This window comes from Oncorhynchus mykiss, chromosome 30 (assembly GCF_013265735.2).
Source record: "Oncorhynchus mykiss isolate Arlee chromosome 30, USDA_OmykA_1.1, whole genome shotgun sequence".
NCBI classification, from domain to species: Eukaryota; Metazoa; Chordata; class Actinopteri; order Salmoniformes; family Salmonidae; genus Oncorhynchus; species Oncorhynchus mykiss.
The window spans coordinates 19,844,985-19,870,487 of NC_050570.1; the positions used below are offsets into that span (position 1 = coordinate 19,844,985).

The 25,503-nt window shown below is 43.8% G+C and overlaps 2 protein-coding genes across 3 annotated transcripts; one reads left to right on the forward strand and one right to left on the reverse strand.

Annotated features, from left to right (window-relative positions):
* The first annotated feature begins 1,960 nt into the window (after positions 1 to 1,960).
* On the forward strand, positions 1,961 to 3,938 carry LOC118945772 (protein TsetseEP-like). The gene is made up of 2 exons (XM_036968584.1): positions 1,961 to 1,972; positions 3,216 to 3,938. The coding sequence occupies exons 1-2, from the start codon at positions 1,961 to 1,963 to the stop codon at positions 3,936 to 3,938; spliced, it is 735 nt and encodes a 244-aa protein (XP_036824479.1).
* Positions 3,939 to 12,519: 8,581 nt separating this feature from the next.
* Positions 12,520 to 20,931, reverse strand: LOC110521500 (leupaxin). 2 transcript variants are annotated; one of them, XM_021599092.2, is made up of 10 exons: positions 20,836 to 20,900; positions 16,634 to 16,742; positions 16,166 to 16,257; positions 15,992 to 16,062; positions 15,726 to 15,828; positions 15,012 to 15,293; positions 14,715 to 14,888; positions 14,497 to 14,578; positions 14,210 to 14,358; positions 12,520 to 14,010 (listed from the first exon to the last, which is right to left on the reverse strand). In XM_021599092.2, exons 5-10 carry the CDS (start codon positions 15,810 to 15,812, stop codon positions 13,744 to 13,746), a joined length of 1,041 nt encoding a protein of 346 aa, XP_021454767.2. In that variant the 5' UTR covers positions 15,813 to 15,828; positions 15,992 to 16,062; positions 16,166 to 16,257; positions 16,634 to 16,742; positions 20,836 to 20,900; the 3' UTR covers positions 12,520 to 13,743. The 2 variants fall into 2 exon arrangements, with proteins under 2 accessions (XP_021454767.2, XP_021454765.2); XM_021599090.2 differs by lacking the exon at positions 16,634 to 16,742 and having other exon boundaries at positions 20,836 to 20,931.
* Between the last annotated feature and the right edge of the window lie 4,572 nt (positions 20,932 to 25,503).

Consider the following 25,503-nt stretch of genomic DNA (forward strand, 5'->3'; position numbering starts at 1 on the left):
GCTACCTAAGTATGGTTCTCAATCAGAGACAACGATTGACAGCTGCCTCTGATTGGGAACCATACCAGGCCAAACACATAGAAATACAACACACAGAACAAAACAGAATGAAAAACATAGAATGCCCACCCCAACTCACGCCCTGACCAAACCAAAATAGAGACATGAAAAAGTAACTAAGGTCAGGACGTGACAGGCGAGACATTACTGTAACTTTAATGGTAGATGGCTTATCTAAATGATAACAATGGCACACTTTGTTTACATCAAGGCCCTCCAGGTACCAACATCATTTGTAAAAGCAACGAAACACAAATTAGTAAGAGAAGTTGAAGGGGAGGCAAGAGATAGCAGAACAAATATATTGTACACAGAGAGATTATACTTAAATTAGATTACCATAGTTACAGGTCGCTCTTGATTGAAGACACAGAGACAGTCGCGTGTCTCTCGTTTTCTCAGTACTATGCAAGTCTCTATATGTTTGATAATGTCACAATGTTTCCATACAGACAGACATAAATTCAAGATGTCTGCATTATTGGAGGAGATCTTCTTTACAAATGTGGTTCTTATTTTCTGCTATTATCATTGGACATGTCCACACCACATGTCCGCATTTTGTTTTGAAGACGCCGGATTCTGAGACTAAATGAGCCGCAGAGTCCGTCATTTGAGATTTAATCCACTTTAAGCCCCGACAGAGACTTCTCTGTTTGGTGGAAACATTGCAGAGCCCAACCACCAGTTACCATCCAGGGAGAGAGGGAAAAAGATGGAGTGATGGTATCATGTTTCAGGAGAAGACCCAAATGCAGACAGTGTCGAAGTAACAACATTTTATTACTAGAACAGGGAGCAGGTTGAAGGACAGGCAGAGGTCAGTAATCCATATCAGAGTCCATAAGGTACAGAATGGCAGGTAGTCTCGGGGTCAGGGTAGGCAGAATGGTCAAAACCGGGAAAACTAGAAAACATGAACTTGAAAAAGACAGGAGCAAGGGGAAAATTTTGGTAGGCTTGACGAACAAAACTAACTGGCAACCAACAAATATAGAACATAGGTATAAATACACTTGGGATAACGGGGAAGATGGGGTGGAGAGGGGTGGAGACAAGCACAAAGACAGGTGAAACAGATCAGGGTGTGAGAAGATGGAGCTGACAGAGATGGTTGCCTCGCTTCGAGTTCTTAGGAAACTATGCAATATTTAGTTTTTTTATGTATTATTTCTTACAATATTAACCCAGGAAATCTTAAGCCTTATTACATACAGCTGGGAAGAACTATTGGATATAAGAGCCACGTCAACTGACCAACATTACGACCAGGAATATGACTTTCTTTTTATTTATTTATTTTATTTTTATTTTACCCCTTTTTCTCCCCAATTTCGTGGTATCCAATTTTTTATTTTTTTTAGTAGCTACTATCTTGTCTCATCGCTACAACTTCCGTACGGGCTCGGGAGAGACGAAGGTCATGCGTCCTCCGATACACAACCCAACCAAGCCGCACTGCTTCTTAACACAGCGCCATCCAACCCGGAAGCCAGCCGCACCAATGTGTCGGAGGAAACACTGTGCACCTGGCAACCTTGGTTAGCGTGCACTGCGCCCGGCCCGCCACAGGAGTTGCTGGTGCGCGATGAGACAAGGATTTCCCTACCGGCCAAGCCCTCCCTAACCCAGATGACGCTAGGCCAATTGTGCGTCGTCCCATGGACCTCCTGGTCGCGGCCGGTTAGGACAGAGCCTGGGCGCGAACCCAGGGTCTCTGGTGGCGCAGCTGGCGCTGCAGTACAGCACCCTTAACCACTGTGCCACCCGGGAGGCCCGGTCGAATGACTTTCTTGAAGTGGGTCCTCATTTCTGACCACCACCCAGGACAATGGATCTAATCTGGATCTGAATATAAACAGTGTAGTTATTCCCTCCGCAAGGCAATCAAACAAGCGAAATGCCGGTACAGGTACAAGGTGGAGTCGCATTTCAATGGCTTAGACAAGACGTATGTGGCAGGGTGTGACAGATGGAGATTTTTTTTTAATTACAACAATCCAAGAGCCCCTGCTTGTCTTGGTTTTGTCTGTTGCTATGTTTCTGTCTCTGTCTGTCTGTCTGTCTGTCTGTCTGTCTGTCTGTCTGTCTGTCTGTCTGTCTGTCTGTCTGTCTGTCTGTCTGTCTGTCTGTCTGTCTGTCTGTCTGTCTGTCTGAAAGGATGGAACTGGATCTGGTGTCAGGCAAACAGTGTGTGAAGTTGAACTTAAGGTTGTGAAGCGCAATATGTGACTGCTTCGGTCTTTGGCAGTCTGCCGCAATTGTAGCTTTGGGGAAAAACAAGTAGATATGAAAGTATCTTATTTCGTTATGAAAGCCTTGAAATAGCTGATCAAATTATCCAACATTTATACCATTATTTTTACATAGCCATGTCTCTTCATCAGATCTTGGCTCTGGAAAACTCTATGGGTCTATAGAAGAAGCACCATATATGAGCATGTTACATAAACATTACATAAGTGTCTCTAATCTGTATAATTATAGTAATCAAAGAGGTCATCCTTGTGATGAAAGCTATACATGGAGTTTTGAAATACAGTCCAGTAAATCATTATTATCCTTTAAAAAAATAAATACCTTGTTCTTCACCAGGTACAGTTTTTCCCACAGACAGACGGACAGACAGGGCTATCTGTTTATAGTGTGATGGTTCCATGGCCCTGACAGAGTGTCACTGTAAGGAATATGAGGATTAGTGATTAGGAAAATCCCTTCCCAATCATTTTGTTTGGAAACATAGCTGAAGTGTCTTTCAGCACATTACTGTAAACCTGGATTGTCTCAGTGAAATCTAATGGACGTTGGGTCAAACATAAGCTGAGGTGCTGGAAACGGGATGTCTGCTAATGAAATTACTGTAAGTATGTGGCGGGATGTGTGTGTGTCTGTGTGTGCATGCGTGCGTGTGTGTGTGGTATAGCCTAGTGTTTTCTATGGCGGGCCTGCTAAAGGAAGGCTAACCCTGTGGTCTCCTCCTGCAGTGTCTGTGATTTATCACCCAGCCACCCCTGTGCCTCGTTTGGCCTCCCCAAACCCAGGAGGCCATTCAACTCTCTGTCAGCAGGGTCGTTATGTGGTTAACCATCCCTCTTTAAAACAAATCTCATAATGATCTCGTCTCAACCCACTGCAGGGTCTATACCCTCCCTTAGCAGCCGGCCCCAACCCTAGCTTCAACCCTAGCCCCAGCCCGAAGCCCCAACCCTGGCCCAGCCGCAGCCGCAGCCCCAACCCCAGACCCAGTCCGAAGCCCCAACCCTGGCCCAGCTCCAACCCCAAGCCCCAACCCTGGCCCAGCCGCAGCCCCAACCCAGACCCAGTCCGAAGCCCCAACCCTGGCCCAGCCCCAACCCCAACCCTGGCCCAGCCGCAGCCCCAACCCCAGACCCAGTCCGAAGCCCCAACCCTGGTCCAGCTCCAACCCAAAGCCCCAACCCTGGCCCAGCCGCAGCCCCAACCCTAGACCCAGTCCGAAGCCCCAACCCTGGCCCAGCCCCAACCCCAACCCCAACCCCAACCCCAACCCTGGCCCAGCCGCAGCCCCAACCCCAGACCCAGCCCGAAGCCCCAACCCTGGCCCAGCCGCAGCCTCAACCCCAGACTCAGTCCGAAGCCCCAACCCTGGCCCAGCCACCAACCCCAACCCCAACCCGAAGCCCCAGCCGCAGCCCCAACCCCAGACCCAGTACAAAGCCCCAACCCTGCCCCAGCCCCAGCACCAGCCCCAGCCCGAAGCCCCAACCCTGGCTCTGGTCCATCCCCAGCCCGAAGCACCAACCCTGGCCCAGCCGCAGCCGCAGTCGCAGCCCCAACCCCAGACCCAGTCCGATGCCCCAACCCTAGCCCAGCCGCAGCCTTACACTACAGTAGCCTAACCTTACAGTAGCCTAGGTTATGGCTAGGGTTGAGGTTGAGTCGGGGAGGGAACATGAAGCTAAGGTTAGAGTTAGGCTAAGGGTTAGGGTTAGAGTTGAGCCGGGGTGTTAATCCTAGCTTCATTTACACATCTGGCTTATCCCTAACCCTAGCCATGAACCTGACCTTAACCCTAACCTCAGCCTTATCTCCAACCCTATTTAAACCCTAACCCAAGACATGAACCTGACCTTAACCCTAACCTTAGCCCTAGCCTTATCTCCAACCCTATTTAAACCCTAACCCTCGTCCCATCCTCATCTTTACTTGAGCCATAGCTTCAGCCTTTTCCTCAGTCATGATCCAAAACATACACAAGTATAGTAACACCTACGTAGCAATATTCTCAGAGTCCTCAAACCCACTCACATAAATAACTATTTATCTTCTTGACATTGAAAGCCATCAAACACAAGTGGTTAATTGTTCTATAAATCTTTCTCATATCCCCTGATTTTAGTCAGTGTCTGTTCAATGTGGTCAGTCCTTGTTGGGCCTGGCAGCAGACTCGGCAGCTCTCTCTTTCTCTCTCGCTCTCTCTCTCGCTCTCTCTCTCTCTCGCTCTCTCTCATCTTTTGGTCTCTCACACTGTCGCTCTCTCACTCACTCACTCTCATTGGGAGAGTCTGGGTGAGGGGGAACATGTTGAGTGAGAGTTTTGGCAGCAGATGTGAGAGAGATGAGACAGTGGTGGAAAAGTATCCAATTGTCATGCTTGAGTAAAAGTAAAGATGCCTTAATTAATAGAACATGACTAAAGTAAAAGTGAGTCACCCAAAAAAATACTACTTGAGTAAAAGTCTAAAAATATTTGGATTTAAATATACTTCAGTATAGGAAGTAAATGTAATTGCCAAAATATATTAGCCAACGTACAATCATTGGAAAACAAAATAGACGAGCTACGATCCCGAATATCCTACCAACGGGACATTAAAAACTGTAATACCTTATGTATCACAGAGTCGTGGCAAAACGACGACACGGATAACATACAACTGGCGGGGTTTACGCTGCATTAGAAAGATAGAACAGCTGCCTCTGGTAAGGCAAGGGGTGGCAGACTATTAACAACAGCTGGTGCACAAAATCTAATTGTAAGGAAGTCTCGAGGTTTTGCTCGCCTAAGGTAGAGTATCTCATGATATGCTGTAGACCACACTATTTACCAACTATTATATTTTTTGTAGCTGTCTATTTACCACCACAAACCGATGCTGGCACTAAGACCGCACTCAATGAGCTGTATAAGGCCATAAGCAAACAGGAAAACGCTCATCCAGAGGCGGCGCTCCTAGTGGCCAGGGACTTTAATGCTGGGAAACTTAAATCTGTTTTACCTAATTTCTACCAGCATGTTAAATGTGCAACCAGAGGAAAATAAACTCTAAACCACCTCTACTCCACACACAGAGACAGGTACAAAGCTCTCCCTCGCCCCCCATTTGGCAAATCTGTCCATAATTCTATCCTCCTGATTCCCGCTTACAAGCAAAAACTGAAGCAGGAAGCACCAGTGATAAAAAATTGGTCAGATGACTAGCAACAGGACTGTTTTGCTAGCGCAGACTGGAATATGTTCCGGGATTCTTCCTATGGCATTGAGGAGTGCACCACATCAGTCACCGTCTTCATCAATAAGTGCATCAAGGACGTTGTCCCCACAGTGACCATACGTACATGCCCCAACCAGAAGCCATGGATTAGAGGCAACATCCACACTGAGCTGAAGGCTAGAACTGCCACTTTCAAGGAGAGGGACGCTAACCCGGACGCTTATAAGAAATCCCGCTATGCCCTCCGACGAACCATCAAACAGGAAATGCGTCAATACAGGACTAAGATCAAATCGTACTAGACCGGGTCCGGTGCTCATCGGATGTGGCAGGGCTTGCAAACTATTACAGACTAGAAAAGGAAGCACAGCCTTGAGCTGCCCAGTGACATGAGCCTACCATGCAAGCTAAGTTACTTCTATGCTTGCTTTGAGGCAAACAACACTGAAGCAGGCATGAGAGCATCAGCTGTTCCAGATGACTGTGTGATCACGCTCTCCATAGCCAATGTGAGTAAGACCTTGAAACAGGTCAACATTCACAAGGCCTCAGGGCCAGATGGAGTATCGGGACATGTATTCTGAGCATGCGCTGAACAACTGGCAAGTGTCTTCCCTAACATTTTCAACCTCTCCCTGACTGTGTCAGGACCCGGTTGTGAACTTGGGTCTCCAGTGTGAGAAACAGTCACTTAGCAAACTGAGCCACTAATAGTCGGCAGAACCCAGAAGATGAGGCAGACACAGCAGTACTTGAGACAATGTTTTAATAAAGTAAAAAGGTAAGTACTTCAGGCAAAAATATAAATCCACAACGTCAAAAGAAATTCCAAGAGAAAAAGGAAATCCTCCAAGTGAAAAGGTAAATCCACAAGGTGGTAGGTACAGCAGGGAAAAAGCCTCAAAAGATAATCAAAAATAAATAAACAAGAACAAAAACAGAGTACCAAAAAAACTGGAGTAAAAACTGGAGTAACACATGTTCACAGCATCGCTGGGGCTGGGTGCCAACATTCAAACACAGAGCAAAGAACTGAGGAAAACTAAGGGTTTAAATACATTCAAGGGAAACGAGGCACAGGTGCAAATAATAACTGGAAACAGGGGAAAACAAGAGGGTCAAAAAAGCACAATGGGGGCATCTAGTAGCCAAAACCGGAACAATCCTGGCCAAATCCTGACAGACTGAGTCTGTAATTCCAACATGTTTCAAGCAGACCACCATAGCCTAAATGGCTACCGACCCGTAACACTCACGCCTGTAGCTGTGAAGTACTTTGAAAAGCTGGTCATGGCTCACATCAACACCATTTTCCCAGCATACCATCCCAACAGATCCACAGAGGATGCAATCTCTAGTTCACTCCACACTGCACTTTCCCACCTGGACAAAAGGAACACCTATGTGAGAATGCTATTCATTGACTACAGCTCAGCATTCACCACCATGTTGCCCTCAAAGCTCATCACTAAGCTAAGGACCCTGGGACCAAACACCTCCCTTTGCAACTGGATCATGGACTTCCTGATGGGCCGCCCCCAGGTGGTAAGGGTAGGTAACAACACATCAGCCACGCTGATCCTCAACACGGAGGCCCTTCAGGGGTGCGTGCTCAGTCCCCTCCTGTACTCCCTGTTCACCCATGACTGCATGGCCAGGCACGACTCCAACACCATCATTAAGTTTGCCGATGACACAACAGTTGTAGGCCTGATCACCGACAATGATGAGACAGCCTATAGGGAGGAGGTTAGAGACCTGGTCGTGTGGTGCCAGGATAACAACCTCTCCCTCAACGTGATCAAGACAAAGGAGATGATTGTGGACTACAGGAAAAGGAGGACAGAGCACGCCCCCATTCTCATCGACGTGGCTGTAGTGGAGCAGGTTGAGAGCTTCAAGTTCCTTGGTGTCCACAACAACCTATCATGGTCCAAACACACCAAGACAGTCGTGAAGAGGGCACGACAATGCCTATTCCCCCTCAGGAGACTGAACAGATTTGGCATGGATCCTCAGACCCTCAAAAAGGTATAGAGGTGCACCATCGAGAGCATGCTGACTGGTTGTATCACTGCCTGGTATGGCAACTGCTTGGCCTCCGACCACAAAGTACTACAGAGAGTAGTGCGTACGGCCCAGTGCCTAGCTGGGGCTAAGCTTCCTGCTATCCAGGACCTCTATACCAGGTGGTGTCAGAGGAAGAACCTAAAAGTTGTCAAAGACTCCAGCAACCCTATTTATAGACTGTTCTCTCTGCTACCTGCACGGCAACCTGTACCAGAGTGCCTAGTCTGAGTCCAAAATACTTCTTAACAGCGTCTACCCCCAAGCCATAAGACTCCTGAACAGCTAGCCTAGGTAGCCTAGTGGTTAGAGCATTGGACTAGTAACCGTAAAGGTTATAAGATTGAATCCCTGAGCCGACAAGGCAAAAATCTGTCTTTCTACTCCTGAACAAGGCAGTTAACCCACTGTTCCTAGGCCATCATTGAAAATAAGAACTTGTTCTTAACTGATTTGCCTATTTAAATAAAGATTTAAAAAATCAATGGCTACGCAGACTATTTGCATTGTCCCCACCCCCTCTTTTACGCCACTCTCTGTTTATTATCTATGCATAGTCACTTTAACTCTACCTACATGTACATATTACTTCAGTCACCTCGACTAACCTGTGTTCCCCTGCATATTGACTCTGTACCAGTACCTCCTGTATCTAGCCTCGCTACTGTTATAAAGCCTTGCTACTGTAAGGTGTTGTACTCCTGTTGTACTCGGCGCACATGAGAACTACTTTTTTTGGGGGGTGTCAGGGAAAATGTATGGAGTAACAAGTACATTATTTTCTGTAGGAAAGTATTGGAGTAAAAGTAAAAGTAGTCAAAAATATAAATAGTAAATGACAGATTCCCCAAAAAACTACTGTGTACAACTCATTAACGAATGTTCAAAAAGTGTGTGTTCGTATTTATTTGTGTGTATGCATGTGTGCACATGTGCTAGTGTGTGTGTATGCGTCAGTGTTTATGAGTGTGTCAGCCTGCGTTTACTATTGGTGTTAGACAGTAAAAGCGGAGAGCAGGTCGAAGGGGCTCAGCCAAGGACAACAGGAAGTGCCTGAGGACAGAGGAGCCAGTCATTAATCAGGTGTGATACCTGCACCCTCCGCCAGCCTAGCCAGGGCAGCAGGACTGGGCCAAGTCAAAGACAGCCAGCCCACAGCCCAGAGGGACCAGGACTGGACCGGCCCCAGTGTGAATACACTGGCCTAATTAACTTTTCTGCTCCTAAGGCACCGTCTGTGTTACTATGGAAGTAATTAGAGGGGTGTTAAAATTGTCCGTTTTCTCTCCACTTAAAAAACAAATCCATTCACACCTTCAGGAACACTGACCCCTCATATATGGACATATGGAGTCTGACGTATATATAGCATCAAGGAAGGACCACCTTGGAAACCAATATCCTCATTCCCTCACCTGGCTGTAGTCAAATTCAAATATTTTCTCAGTGTAAGATAATGTGAGGTAATGTTTTAACACTTAGGGACTTTGAAACAGACATGAACCATTGCGTCTCGTTAAAACGGCCCACGTTTGTTGAACTGAATATCTTTACAGGCTTTTTTCTCTGTTTGGTCAGTTAGAATAACAGATTACTCTGCATTGCCAGCGCCTAGTTTCAAGCTGAGCACTGAAGCTGTGCTAATTTGGTTATTTATGAAAGTCAGTGATGCTGACCAGTGAAACCATGGATACGGGACTATTTGTGGTGGAAAAGTGCACCAGGGTCATTATTGTAGTTGGCAACATATTTGATATTTTTTTGCTCCCCAATTAATCATGACTGTCTCTCACTGCAGGCTACTAATTCCATAACAATGATGCTCACACAGACACACACAGAGGATCAATTGTGGAGAAAAAGCCTTAGTACACTGAGGACTCGTCACTCGTCTTTATGAGCCTGTCTTCCACCATTTTGTCGGGTTTCAAATTTGCCTGCGTCCACAACCCTCATACAGTGCCTTGCGAAAGTATTCGGCCCCCTTGAACTTTGCGACCTTTTGCCACATTTCAGGCTTCAAACATAAAGATATAAAACTGTATTTTTTTGTGAAGAATCAACAACAAGTGGGACACAATCATGAAGTGGAACGACATTTATTGGATATTTCAAACTTTTTTAACAAATCAAAAACTGAAAAATTGGGCGTGCAAAATTATTCAGCCCCCTTAAGTTAATACTTTGTAGCGCCACCTTTTGCTGCGATTACAGCTGTAAGTCGCTTGGGGTATGTCTCTATCAGTTTTGCACATCGAGAGACTGAATTTACAGCTGAGGTGGGAGACTCTGTCCATAGGACAACAATCAGTTGTATATTGCACAAATCTGGCCTTTATGGAAGAGTGGCAAGAAGAAAGCCATTTCTTAAAGATATCCATAAAAAGTGTTGTTTAAAGTTTGCCACAAGCCACCTGGGAGACACACCAAACATGTGGAAGAAGGTGCTCTGGTCAGATGAAACCAAAATTGAACTTTTTGGCAACAATGCAAAACGTTATGTTTGGCGTAAAAGCAACACAGTTGAACACACCATCCCCACTGTCAAACATGGTGGTGGCAGCATCATGGTTTGGGCCTGCTTTTCTTCAGCAGGGACAGGGAAGATGGTTAAAATTGATGGGAAGATGGATGGAGCCAAATACAGGACCATTCTGGAAGAAAACCTGATGGAGTCTGCAAAAGACCTGAGAATGGGACGGAGATTTGTCTTCCAACAAGACAATGATCCAAAACATAAAGCAAAATCTACAATGGAATGGTTCAAAAATAAACATATCCAGGTGTTAGAATGGCCAAGTCAAAGTCCAGACCTGAATCCAATCGAGAATCTGTGGAAAGAACTGAAAACTGCTGTTCACAAATGCTCTCCATCCAACCTCACTGAGCTTGAGCTGTTTTGCAAGGAGGAATGGGAAAAAAATTCAGTCTCTCGATGTGCAAAACTGATAGAGACATACCCCAAGCGACTTACAGCTGTAATCGCAGCAAAAGGTGGCGCTACAAAGTATTAACTTAAGGGGGCTGAATAATTTTGCACGCCCAATTTTTCAGTTTTTTAATTGTTAAAAAAGTTTGAAATATCCTATAAATGTCGTTCCACTTCATGATTGTGTCCCACTTGTTGTTGATTCTTCACAAAAAAATACAGTTTTATATCTTTATGTTTGAAGCCTGAAATGTGGCAAAAGGTCGCAAAGTTCAAGGGGGCCGAATACTTTCGCAAGGCACTGTATGTTCATCTATACTTTGGGGCCTGGCAGAAGGGCATTTCTTCTGAATGTTTTCAATATTTAAGGTCTATAATGTGTTAATGAATGACCGTTGTATCTGTTTGGGATCAGAGAGTTTGTTTTCGCTTGTTTTCTCAAGTGTGTTAATGTCTGTTGTGTCTGTCTCTCCACTCAGCTAAGCTCTCATCCCCATAATGGAACCTTCTTTAATAAACAGAACGAAGCTGTCATCTACATGTGTGAATATCGGTCTGCTGGCTGTCAACTGAGATGTATTAGACAGTTATTGGCTGAAACGTTGATTAAGGGTAGATGTCAACTCTGGGTTTACGAGGTAGAAGGCCACCCTCACCTGGTTGTGACCCACAGTGGGACTGTGCTTCTCTGCGTACCCCCAGTGGGGTGACACAGGGGCCACAGGCAGTTTGTGGCGAGGGTAGGGTTTCAGTGTCACACTGGGGTAACTCTCCATATTGCCCTCCTCCTCACCCTCTAGCCTTTTCCAGCCTCCAGCCCCGAGCTCATAGGCCTTTCCATGCCCCAGTGCACTCCACAGGTCTCTGTTACCCGTTACACAGCAGTAAATGTCATCTGAGTTACATTCCCCCCAGCATCCACAGACAGCCCTTTATTCCCCGCCTTTTAGAAGAGCCACAACTCACATTTCTTGTTCGCTAGGTTTATTATGTGCCAAGAACCTTTTCCTCCCCTCAGTTGGATCGCTCCCCTTGAAGTAGGTAAAGTGCTTGTGTATTTGGAGCCTGTTTCGTTTTATCTCTTGATTCGTTTTCTGTTTTAATGTGGTTTGAGACTGTCTTCATTGCTTTATGGTCAAGAGGACCTTACACACCACAGCCAGGATTAGTGTCAGTGTGTATGTCGCTGGTATGTCGAAGGTACTTCACGTTTATGCTGACCAATGTGAGTTTACAGCTACGAAAAGCTTTTATACAGGAAACGGTGTGTTAAACAAGGCTTAGAAATCATATGAGAGAGCGGTGCATTAACGAACAGAGCAGAGGGCTTGGCCCGGCAGAGTAGTATGTTGTGACACCAACCCACGTTAGTCCAGGATAGGAGACCAGGAGACTTGATCTAATGTGCTGATGACAACATGATTTATCCCCTCCTCAATGTCCAGTTACACACTGCCTGCACACAGCCAGTAGTCCTATACATCAACAGAAAAGTGGCTCCTTTGTAGGGCCCCAGTATTACATCACATTACAACCTGGCTGTGTGCCTACAGTTAGCGTAAGTGGTATGGGTTGGTGCTCACTTCTGTTGTTAAAGCTTGTCCTGGAATCTTCACTATTTGTTTCAACACCCTTCTCGATCTCTCATAGACTGCAATAGGTGGGTCAATGTTGAGAATTATTCTAAACCTGACACGTACAGTAACTTGGTTCCAGAGAGAATATGCCAATGTAAACTGTCAGAGCCATAGAGAAGTCTCTTGATGAACTACAGTTGGAAAGCAGCCTCGGCTCTGCCAGCATGGATCACCCCTCTGCCAACCCATGGCACTGAGGACATCTTTATGGAACCCATGGATTTTCCTCCAGGAAAAACTCAACTGGATTTGGTTGATTGCTGTTATTCTTTCTCTGTCTTTAAATGCTTTGTGATCATGATGAATTAATTTAAACACAATTTAGGCGATATTGATACACCTTAAAGCGATCCAAAGTTCACAAATGTTTAATTTGATTTCATGTTTCAGACATTATAAATAATATTTTCATGATCAGCTCTATTATGTGATTACATTTCAATGAGGCATTCAGATGGTAACTCTTTTCCTTGGTAAGCCTATTCTAAACAAACACTCCTGTTCATTTCCATGAATACGTGGTTGTATACTGAGTGTACAAAACATTATATTGAGTTGCACGCCCTTTTCCCCACAGAACAGCCTCAATTTGTCAGGGGATGGACTCTACAAGGTGTTGAAAGCGTTCCTCAGGGATGCTGGCCCATGTTGACTCCAATGCTCCCACAGTTGTTGGATGTCCTTTGGTGGAAGACCATTCTTGATACACGCGGGAAACTGTTGAGCATGAAAAACCCAGCAGCAATGCAGTTATTGAAACAAACCTGTGCGCCTGGCACCTACTACAATATCCTATTCAAAGGCCCTTCAACCTTTTGTCTTGCCCATTTACCCTCTGAATGGCACACATACACAATCCATGTCTCAAAAATATTATTCTTTAACCTGTCTCCTCCCCATCATCTACACTGATTGAAGTGAATTTAACAAGTTACTTCAATAAGGATCTTAGCTTTCACCTGGATTCACCTGGTCAGTCTGTGTCATGGAAAGCAGGAGTTCTTAATGTTTTGTACACTCAGTCTATTTCCACATGCAACACATGACACAAAATCATTTTTCAGTTCTTATGCGGATATTGCCTTGATGATCCGTGGGGGATTTTCACATACTTTGTAAGTATGACTTTTTCAGGTTAATTGATTACCTTATATATATAAACTGGGTACTATTTAGGAGATTTGTATAAACCTTGTTGTCTGTCTCTCCGACATGTGCAACACTGTTTCAATATTCAAATTCTATCTCCAGCTGTCCTTTAGTAATGATCATGTCGGGAGTCAGGACGAGACAGACAGACAGACAGACAGACAGACAGACAGGCATCGTTTCTCCGCCTGTCGAAATCATGAATCAGCTTTGTGTCGGGACTGTGTTTTGTGGAAGGATGAAATAGTATGAATAAATTCATCAAAGTAACGTTTTTAATTAAAATATGTCAATCATTATTTGAATATGTTGGTAACCCATTGTATAAAGGTGATAATGCCCTCGAAGCCCGGTTTGCCGGCACTCGAACCGGTGCCAATATATCCTCCAAACCATGGCATCTCGGGCATTATCAGTTAAATAAGTCTCACACAAACAGTTTGGTGTGGCAGGCTGAGCAATAGGGTTTCCCTGCCTGCTCCTTGAACACCCCCTGGCTGAGTTTACGCAGACAGAAGGCACACACAAAGTGCTCAGGGTGGAACTTGCGCTCCAAAGCAGAGATGCAGCGGCCAGAGATGGGCTCTCCACAGCCCCCACACAGTGTACCCTGTCGGGAGTGGAAGTGCAGAGAGCACAGGGGACGACCATCCAGCTCCAGGAAACAACCATCGTTGAAGGGCTTCAGACAGTCCTGGAGGGATGGAGAGAAGGAGAAAGAGAGCACTTCTTCTATCTAATTGATATAGTAGGCCTACTCTTTATTGGAGGTTGAGTAGGATTCTGATAATATCAGCACAATGTTGTATTGTGGCTGTTGGCTGTTCAAAGTTTATTGTCGGAGAAATGGTAGAAGTTTCGATTTTGTGCGTGATCTGTGGTGAGCGACTCACTGAGCAGACGAAGCAGTTGGGATGCCAGGTGCCGTTGGCTGCAGTCAGGTAGTTCTCTCTCACAGGGTCTCCACAACCAGAGCACTTTGGAGCAAAGAGATGGTAAAAGTCTCTGTGGCAGTACGGCTTCCCGTCCTTCTCCAGAAAACCTATGGCACATCAAAGGACACACACGCAAAGAGAGGAGAGTTCTCAGTCACACTGTGGTCTAGATCATATGTTACCCTATAGGGAACAGTAGTAGTTGTGGTGCCATCTGTCAGGCAGATAGATGTGTGCTCCTTCACCTTCAGCCCCAAAGAGCTCCCCACAATGGGAACAGAAGAAGTGCTCAGGGTGCCAGGTGCGGTCCATCGCTGTCAGGATGTTCTGAGAGACAGGACAAAGAGCCCAGCATGCGGTGAGGTAAACCCAACGACAACAGATCTAGAGAGGTGGTGAGTTGGTTTTGTGTAGTGTTAAATAATGGTGATAATATAGTCCAATCCAATGAGAAGGAGTTTACCTGCAGAATGGGACCCTTGCAGTAACCACAGCGAGGTGAGAAGAGATGCTGGTAGTCTTTCTCACAGTAGGCCTTCCCCTCCCTCTCAAAGAAGCCACTAGTCCCCAGCTCAGCCTGACACTCCACACAAACAAAGTGTTCTGGGTGCCACACCTGGCCCAGGGCTGTGATCATCTGCCGAATAAAATAAAGTGGTAAGAAGAAAAATATACTTTGTTTCATGTACTGGCCATGGTACTTTTGATTGATCATCTTCTCCTATACTGTTATTTTGAAATCAACCTTTTGTCTGTTTACCTTTCCCACAATGACCTTGCCACAGGAAGCACAGTGGCCCTTCGCCACCGTTCGTACACCCATCTTCTCCATATCAGAGCTCAAGCCTCCCAGAAGGTCATCTATGGCGTCCGTTTTTCTCTGTGTTGATGCCTTGCGCTCCAGATCAGAGGTCTTAGGACTGTTGGTTCTCTCCTGTTTCGCTTGGGTGTCCTCCTTTTCTTTCTTTTCTCCAACATGGTTCTTTTTGACGGACTTCTGGACAAGTGGTGGTGGGGTTGAGGGAGGAGGAGGGTCTGGGAGCTAAAGATGAGAAAAATCTGTGTGTCCTCAAAACAGAATTGCATCTGTTCATATGCATCTAAAATGTGTTTTTAACAGTTGTATATCTCAAAATTCTATTCATTTTGGAGGCACTAGTGGTACTAAAGCTTCCAATATTTATTTAGTTTGCTTATACTGCCCTCTGCTGTCAGATCAAGTCAACTTCATTGAAAGACAGAATTGTATTTGCTTGATTCTACCCATCCTCTCTCCTTGCCTCCTTCTCAAAACCCATTTGATGAGAAGCCGTTGGATGGGAAGCTCAGAGGTCCCTCCCCTCTCATACAATGGGTTTTGAGGGGCGAGGAGAGAGGACACAAGGAATCAAGGAAATGCATTTGAGATTCTCCTACAGTCATCCTCTGCTCATGCTCTGACCGACAGCGTATTCCATGATAGATGCTTCCTCACCCTCATCTCCAGGCCAAACAGCAAATCCTCCATTATGGAGTCCAGCTCTCTGGTAGCAGAGCAAGGACTCAGCAGACCGGCCTCCATTGGAGCTGGTAACTCACTGACAAACACACAGAGAAAACCACAGATGAGCACTGCTATAGAATGGACACTGGACAGATATTTGAATCTGAGGTGATACATCTGTCTCAGCTCTATCTGTATTGTCAAAACCCAGGGTCATAACGTATGGCTATCTGTGAGCAGACCTACTAGTGGCTCACCTGTATGCATTGGTGCTATCTGTCTCAATTTCTTTCTTTGGAGGGAGACCAACAGGACACACCTTTGAGACCTGTGGGAAATTTCACATAAAGCCTAGAGCTAAAAGACACGTCCAGTTGTAGTAGTTGGACAAAAGACTAAACAACAACTGCTAGAGGTGATTTTGTCATTACCTGTCCATTTGTGTTGGCTGTATCACTTTCTTTCTTCTGAGTAGCTGACTCTGGACCAGCTAAGTTGAAAGCCAGCTCTTCTAGGATAAGATCTATAAAACACATATATGCTGTGGTATGGTATGGTACGACAGTATCAATCAGAATAAGCACTTCTAGCAGACTTCCTCTGAGATGAGTTACAATGCCTCACTACGTTCTCCTTTTAACTATTGCGAGGCGCACCCATTGATCTGATGTGGTTGTTTCCAGTGGTGTAAAGTACTTACTTAAAAATACTTTAAAGTACCTCTTAAGTATTTTTGGGGGTATCTGTAATTTACGTTACTATTTCTGATTACTTTTACTTTTACACCACGACATTGCTAAAGAAGATAATGTACTTTTACTCCATACATTTTCCCTGACACCTAAAAGTACTAGTTACATTTTGAATGCTTAGCAGGAGAGGAAAATGGTCCCACTCACACACTTATCAAGAGAACATCCCAGGTCATCTCTACTGCCTCTGATCTGGCGGAGTCACTAAACACACAGGCTTTGCTTGTAAATTATGTCTGAGTGTTTGAGTGGCTATCTGTAAATTAAAAGAACATGAAAAATGTGCCGCCTGATTTGCTTAACCAAATAGACTTTTACTCAAGTAGTATTTTACTGGGTCACTTTTCCTTAAGACATTTTCTATTAACGTATCTTTACTTGTACTCAAGTACGACAATTGGGGACTTTTTCCACTACTGATTGTTTCATGCAGTGCTGCTTCCTGAGGATATGATATAAAAGATGTTACAGACAAGAACCTCAAAGCAGAAGTGAAACTTTTGAAACTGATGCACTCTATGACTAACAAACAGTCTTACTCTGACTTTTAACTCACATGCTGACAGTAGCCTGTGAAAGGGAACATTACATAAAACTATTGCATTGTGCTCATTTTAAGAGGATGTTGAACACACGTAAGTCATAACTACGCTGGTGGAGATTTAGCACAAATACATGATTTGTTTCTTTTTTCAAAGTAAAAATACAACGTATATTAAGTACCTTCAGAAAGTATTCATACATGGAATCGCCGCCAAAGGTGCCTCTACAAAGTATTGACTCAGGAGTGTGAATACCTATATAAATAAGTATTCAAGAGCATTGCACACCTGGATTGTACAATATTTGTCCATTATTGTTTTTTAAGTTGATTGTTGATCATTGCTAGACAGCCATTCTCTAGCATTGCCTTAGATTTTCAAGTCAAATTAATTCAAAACTGTAACTAGGTCACTCAGGATCATTCTATGTCATCTTGGTAAGCAATTCCAGTGTAGATTTGGCCTTGCGTTATGATACACCATCCAAAGCCTAATTAATGACTTCACCATGCTCATAAGGATATTCAGTGTTTGCTTTTTTCTATATTTACACATCTACCAAACGGTGTCCTTCTTTGCTAGGCATTGACAAAACCTCCCTGGTCTTTGTGGTTGAATCTGTGCTTGAAATTCACTACTCAATTGAGGGACCTTACAGATAATTGTATGTGTGGGGTACAGAGATGGGGTAGTCATTCAAAACTCATGTTAACCCATAAGAGTCTAAGCCCTGTCAAAGCTATGTGGAATTGTTTTAAGAAGGTCATACCAAGGATCATTTTGCTATTTGGTTTTGAATTTTAAGACCCATTGAAATATGAAAAAAGGTTTTGGGGGATGAAAATGTTTTTTGGGCCTTACTGCTATTAGCCCATACAAACGCAATGAACAACATATTCACAGCATGGAATGCAAACTAAGTTTGTTCTGAAGTGCCCTATATCTGAGCGATCGGGACTGTTTTGGCACTAAACAGTCTCCATATATACTTCCATTCATTGCTTCAACTGGTACTGGGGGACCTTTAGACGAGTCTTGTGATCACGTACAGTTGAAGTCGGAAGTTTACATACACCTTAGCCAAATACATTTAAACTCAGTTTTTCACAATTCCTGACATTTAATCCAAGTAAAAATTCTCTGTCTTAGGTCAGTTAGGATCACCACTTTATTTTAATAATGTGAAATGTCAGAATAATAGTAGAGAGAATGATTATTTCAGCTTTTATTTCTTTCATCACATTCCCAGTTGGTCAGAAGTTTACAAACACTCAATTAGTATTTGGTAGCATTGTCTTTAAATTGTTTAACTTGGGTAGAACATTTCAGATAGCCTTCCACAAGCTTCCCACAATAAGTTGGGTGAATTTTGGCCCATTCCTCCTGACAGAGCTGGTGTATCTGAGTCAGGTTTGTAGGCCTCCTTGCTCGCACATGCTTTTTCAGTTCTGCCCACAAATGTTCTATAGGATTGAGGTCAGGACTATGTGATGGCCATTCCAAAACCTTGACTTTGTTGTCTTTAAGCCATTTTGCCACAACCTTGGAAGTATGCTTAGGGTCATTTTCCATTTGGAAGACCCGTTTGCGACCAAGCTTTAACTTCCTGACTGATGTCTTGAGATGTTGCTTCAATATATCCACATGAATTTCACTCCTTATGATGCCATCTACTTTGTGAAGTGCACCAGTCCCTCCTGCAGCAAAGCACCCCCGCAACATGATGCTGCCACCCCCGTGCTTCACGGTTGGGATGGGGTTCTTTGGCTTGCAAGACACCCCCTTTTTCCTCCAAATATAACAATGGTCATTATGGACAAATAGTTATATTTTTGTTTCATCAAACCAGAGGATATTTCTCCAAAAAGTACGAGCTTTGTCCCCATGTGCAATTGCAAACCATAGTCTGGCTTTTTTATGGCGGTTTTGGAGCAGCGGCTTCTTCCTTGCTGAGCGGCCTTTCAGGTTATGTCGATATAGGACTCGTTTTACTGTGGATATAGATACTTTGGAACCTGTTTCCTCCAGCATCTTCACAAGGTCCTTTGCTGTTGTTCTGGGATTGATTTGCACTTTTCGCACCAAAGTACGTTCATCTCTAGAAGACAGAACGCGTCTCCTTCCTGAGTGGTATGACGACTGCGTGGTCCCATGGTGTTTATACTTGCGTACTATTGTTTGTACAGATGAACGTGGTACCTTCAGGCATTTTGGAAATTGCTCCCAAGGATGAACCAGACTTGTGGAGGGCTACAATTTTTTTTTGAGGTCTAGGCTGATTTCTTTTTATTTTCCCATTATGTCAAGCAAAGAGGTAGGCCTTGAAATACATCCACAGGTACACCTCCAATTGACTCAAATTATGTTAATTAGCCTATCAGAAGCTTCTAAAGTCATGACATAATCTTCTGGAATTTTCCAAGCTGTTTAAAGGCACAGTCAACTTAGTGTATGTGAACTTCTGACCCACTGGAATTGTGATACAGTGAATTAGAAGTTAAATAATCTGTCTGTAAACAATTGTTGGAAAAATAACTTGTGTCATGCACAAAGTAGATGTCCTAACCGACTTGCCAAAACTATAGTTTGTTAACAAGAAATTTGGAGAGTGGTTGAAAAATGAGTTTAAATGACTCCAAACTAAGTGTATGTAATCTTCCAACTTCAACTGTACATGTTCGTGAGAGCCTGACCTTTCCACAGAGGGGTCATATTAGTGTGTAGCCCAAACTGTTCGGGCGCTACAAACCGAAGTTGGCAGATCATCTGTACTGACTTCAGACGAGTTCCAAGATGCTTGTGGGGGGCCATAGAGCGAAACGGAGAACAATATCGTGTTTTTCACAGTCTCATCTTTACATAGAGGGATCATAGTTTGCAAGCCAAACCGTTTGGACGCTACAGACAATTATGTGAGAAGACCTATTTTCAGGGTGTCTCATGTTTTGACAAACACCGCTCTAGCTCTGTCACCTTTCACAACAGATGCGGAAGTGTGACATAGGCGTGGGATTGAGACACATCCACTGCAAAACCTAAAATATATATTTTTTAAACTGATCGATTTACATGGGGAGTTTTATATTGTGCTAATTAGATTTCCCAGGAAGCGCAGACATCAACCTTAGGGTTAACCACTATTATTGTACACAGATTGAGTCTATGCAACTTATTCTGCGATTTGTTAAGCACATTTTTACTCCTGAACTAATTTAGGCATGCCATAACAAAGGGGTTGAATATTTATTGACTCAAGACAATTCAGCTTTACGTTTTTTTAATTAATTTCTAAAATGCTCAACAAACAAAATTCCACTTTGACATTATGGGGTATGGTGTGTAGACCAGTGACACGAAATCTCAATTGAATCCATTTTTAATTCAAGCTGTAAAACAACAACATGTGGAAAAAGTAAAGGGGCGTGAATACTTTGTGAAGCCACTGTATATCCCTAGCCACTGGATTTCTCACTAATTGAATGTGGTTGGTACTAGGTGACTTCAGTCAACAGCCTTAACAATCCATCTGCCTATGATCCCCCGTGAATTTACATCAACAGTCATGTCTACAACAATACATTTTATTCAGATATGACATGAACCATAGGATATGATTAGCATGCCCAATGTAATACACGCTTCATTCACCACACACAACAACACTTCTACATGTACGTTTTCATGAGTATATCATTTTTATATTTTATTAGTGCTCAAATCTATTGATGTGTGTATTTCGTTTATAGTTTGATCTATTGTATCTTGTTTTATAACACAACAGATGCAGAGGAAAAAAAGTATACTCACCCAGCTCATCCATGCTTGCTCAATGCACTTATCAATGTGTATGAGCTTACATGTTCAGTTGTATGTGTGTGTGTGTGTGTGTGTGTTGGGTTACTGGCAGTTACTGTGGTAACCAGCCCACTTTAATCAGGTCGAAACTGTCATTTCCTTTTGTCAGTTTTTTTTTGCAAACTTGAATTTCTCTTGGTGCACTGCTACCTTCCTGACACAGATTACATTCTAAGTCATTTTCTACTTATATTCTTGAAACATATGATCTGGTGAATAGTTAAACACGTTTCATTTGGTTTATTTGATGAGTTAAAAACATAATACAACCACACAAGGGAGTACAAAGCACAGGTTGTATGTACACAAATGTTTAATCAATAGCTATCTCCTAAACGCTGATGGTACATAGGTTAACGGGTCAACTATAAATCTTAAAAATTAGATGGCATACCCCCCTCCAAAAAAGAATGGGCTAGGGGTAGATTAAAAAGTTTATTTGACTTTTTTCAAATAGGAAAGACCAGTGCCATGTACAGGGCATTCAGAAAGTATTCAGACCCGTTGACTTTTTCCACATTTGGTTGCGTTACAGCCTTATTCTAAAATAGATTAAATATTTATTTTTCAACCTACACACAATACCCCATAATGAGAAAGCGAAACAGGTTTTTAGAAATTCTTGCAAATGTATTAAAAATAAAAAACAGAAATACCTTATTTACGTAAGTATTCAGACCCTTTGCTATGAGACTCGAAGTTGAGCTCAGGTGCATCTTGTTCCCATTGATCATCCTTGAGATGATTCTACAACTGGATTGGAGTCCATCTGAGGTAAATTCAATTGATTGGACATGATTTGGAAAGGCACACACCTATCTATACAAGGTCCCAAAATTGACAGTGCATGTCAGAGCAAAAACCAAGCCATGAGGTCAAAGGAATTATCCGTAGAGGTTCGAGACAGGATTGTATCAAGGCACAGATTTGGGGAAGGGTACCAAAACATTTCAGCAGCATTGAAGGTCTCCAAGAACACAGTGGCCTCTATCATTCTTAAATGGAAGAAGTTTGGAACCACCAGGACTCTTCCTAGAGCTGGCCGCCCGGCAAAATTGAGCAATCGTGGGAGAAGGGCCTTGGTCAGGGACGTAACCAAGAACCAGATGGTCACTCTGACAGAGCTCCAGAGTTCCTCTGTAGAGATGGGAGAACCTTCCAGAAGGACAACCATCTCTGCAGCACTCCACCAATCAGGCCTTTATGGTAGCGTAGCCAGACGGAAGCCACTTCTCAGTAAAAGGCACATGACAGCCCTCTTGGAGTTTGCCAAAAGGCACCTAAAGGATTCTCAGACTATGAGAAACAAGATTCTCTGGTCTGATGAAACCAAGATTGAACTCTTTGGCCTGAATGCCAAGCATCACGTCTGGAGGAAACCTGGCACCATCCCAATAGTGAAGCATGGTGGTGGCAGCATCATGCTGTGGGGATGTTTTTCAGCTGCAAGGACTGGGAGACTAGTCAGGATCGAGGGAAAGATGAACGGAGCAAAGTACAAAGAAATCCTTGATGAAAACCTGCTCCAGAGGGCTCAGGACCTCAGACTGGTGTGAAGGTTCAGCTTCCTAAAGGACAACAAACCTAAGCACATAGCCAAGACAATCCAGGAGTGGCTTCGGGACAAGTCTTTGAATGTCCTTGAGTGGCCCAGCCAGAGCCCGGACTTGAACCCAAAGGAACATCTCTGGAGACCTGAAAATAGCTGTGCAGTGAACCCTTGACTGGATGTATTCAATTGACAGGATGTACATACTGTACCTCTCGAGCAGGGTTATTCAACTGTTACCCCATGAGATTCAGATCCTGCTGGTTTTCTGTTCTACCTGATAATTAATTTCACCAACTTGGTGTCTCAGGTTTAAATCACTGATTAGAAGAGAACAATTAAAAAATGCAGTGGAACTAGCTTTGAGGTCCAGAGTTGAGTTTGAGGCCTCTAGCGGTTATTTAAGTAGGTGTGTTTAACAGTGGTGAATGATCTGACGAAGATGCAACTCGGATCGAAACTTTGTAATTTTGGGGCGTCTGATTAAATTGCCATGGGAGCATACCTGTGATAATATGTGGTTGTCCTACCTGGCTATCTTAAGATAAATGCACTAACTGTAAGTCACACTGGATAACAACAACTGCTAAATGAGAAAAATGTAAAAATGTAAATGTAGGTGTCAAAGAATGGGGGAAATAATTTAAACTGTCATAGTTTGACACAAATAAATTATATGATATTACAATAACTATAGTGACCAGTGTAAAGTTATCATTGTCATTGTATCATTGGCCTCTTTCCTGTTGTTCATGCCAGGGCTGATGGACCAGATTAGTGACCCTCTGACCATGGCGTCGGCATCTACTTCAAAAGCCGTCGGATGACAGTTGCACATGGAGATAGACGCGCGGCGGAGTAAGTCTTGAGTGCATCTAGGGTCATGCCTGCAGACCTTGGGTCAGCTGAAGAATCTGGGCTTCTCTTTGCGCTCTGAGCTCGTCCACTACCTACTGCTGAGGTAAGACCTCAGACCAGACTGGGCTGATGGTGGCACTGGTAACAAACGGCACACAATATTTATGGCTCATCTTTATTACACAACTATAACATTGGAGTAATGTTATGTTGGCTGTTATTAATTTTTGCTAAATTTCTTCCCCCTCTCTTCTCTTTAGCTATTTTTCTAAAGTGTTTGCCAAATGCTCAGGTAAAGACATTTCCCCCATAACATACAGTTTACAGTTTCATTCATGTGAATATGTACTGTATATGTAAGCCTGTTTTTGAATGGTCCACTAGGAAGTATGAAAGGGGACATGGCTGCCTTGCTGACATCAAGAGAATCTCTGCATCGCTACGTCCTATTGGTCCACACTCACCGGCAACAGTGCCCCTTCCCACCCACCCTCCAGTCTGGCACTGCCATGGAGAAGTAGGCAGCTGGCACAGAGGTGAGCCAGTCAAAGGGAGAGGGAGTGAAGCAGAGAAGAGGCCCAAAGCACTTACCCCCTCTAGAGGAGTGCCTCTCCCCATGTTCTCAGGGGAAGGAAATAAGAGAACCCTCGGATGTGTTAGAGGCAGAACTGTGTCTGGGAAGGAGGACATCGGCTCTCATGGCAACCTAGTCAGAGTGGCTGTGAATAAGAGGGGGGTGACATGAGAGGGGGACGGAGGCAATGTGGAGGGAGATATTACCCCTTCAGGTTCAATTAGGTTCAAAGGGAGGAGAGAAGCGAAGGAGCTCAAGAAGGAGAGTGTCACAGGGAGGCGTGGTCTTACTGTGAGGAGGACCAGGGGTTGTGATGGCGCAAGGGCCATGGTGACCCAAGAGGAGGCACAAACAACCAGGATTTTTTTGGGACAATTTTTAAACACAATCCAACCACACATGTGGATACAGTACAATGCCATTAAAATCATATAAGATGACACAAAAAAAGAAAAAAATATGTATTCCCATTGTGGTCCTCATGAAATTACATGAAAACAAAATATACACAAGATTATAACATGAAAACAAAATACATCTCACATACATCTCATCAGTAGGGAGGAAACCGTAAAATGAATCAAATAGATTACCATGTAAAGGTAATTGAAAACAAGTATACTTTCTTTAAGCCTGTGCAGTTTTAAAGTTTTAAAAATTTCTTAAGGTTTATCTTAAAACTCCCTAGCGTAGGGATGGAGAGGAGACGGTGGACCGGACAACCATCGAACTCTGGAGAGAGCAACTCAACAGGTTAATTAATAAGAAATGTTATTGTCATGGATCTCTCCGGAACTTTCATTACGCACACCTGGCCACTATTCCCAGTGATTAGTAATTGTATAATTGTGCCCTTGGTTTACGAGTGTCCTGTTGATTATTGCTACAATGTCCGTTGGTTCGTGTGAGTACCTGTGCTGTGTGTTTTGGCTTTTGTGCCATTGTGGATTGTGCAGATGATTACCGGTCTCGTCCAGTGTGTTAATCATTGTGTGCTTGTGTTATTTATTCGATGTACTCCTCGCTCTTTGGTTTGGGTTTCAACCCTGTGTTTTGTATTGTGTTTGGTTGGTCTTCGTCCCCGTGCCTTTACACGGCACGCCGTAATTTGGGTATAATAAAAAACCCTATTACACATTCCTGCGCCTGTCTCCCGAATCATTCATACTGACTTGACAATTATCTAGAATTTCCTGATTAGTTCTGAAATGCCAGTGTTGACTCAACATCACTATGTTGTTTGGTCATATCCAGGAAACGAGAATACACAGGAAGCTTCAGCGGCAGGAAGTGACACAATGCCAGCAGAGTCCTTGCGGTCATGGCAGGATTGGTAAAGTTGAATAGTTTGCTTCATGCACAACTCCTTGCATGTATTTCTTGTTCAAATCGTAATCAACCCAACCTTATGGTGATCTAATTTTATGTTTCAATAGGTGGATGGCTGCCTATGTAATGTGATAATGACGATAAAGGTGATGAGGACAACCCAAGGCAAAATCACTGGAGAGAAGGATGTCCCTTCACCCAACAGGTTTTAATGACGCTATGTATTTAATCACCCAAGAAGGAAATAAAATGTGAATGAACATGTTGAAAAAATGAATGACCACTCTGTTGCACTTCATAGTGATGTAAC

What these genes read in the sequence shown, in the direction of transcription:
- LOC110521500 (XM_021599090.2), bottom strand. An exon ending in CAGCCAACACAAATGGACAG is followed by an intron (nt 16,063 to 16,165) that starts GTAATGACAAAA and finishes AATTTCCCACAG; the next exon opens with GTCTCAAAGGTGTGTCCTGT. An exon ending in GCAAGGTCATTGTGGGAAAG is followed by an intron (nt 14,889 to 15,011) that starts GTAAACAGACAA and finishes TTTATTCGGCAG; the next exon opens with ATGATCACAGCCCTGGGCCA.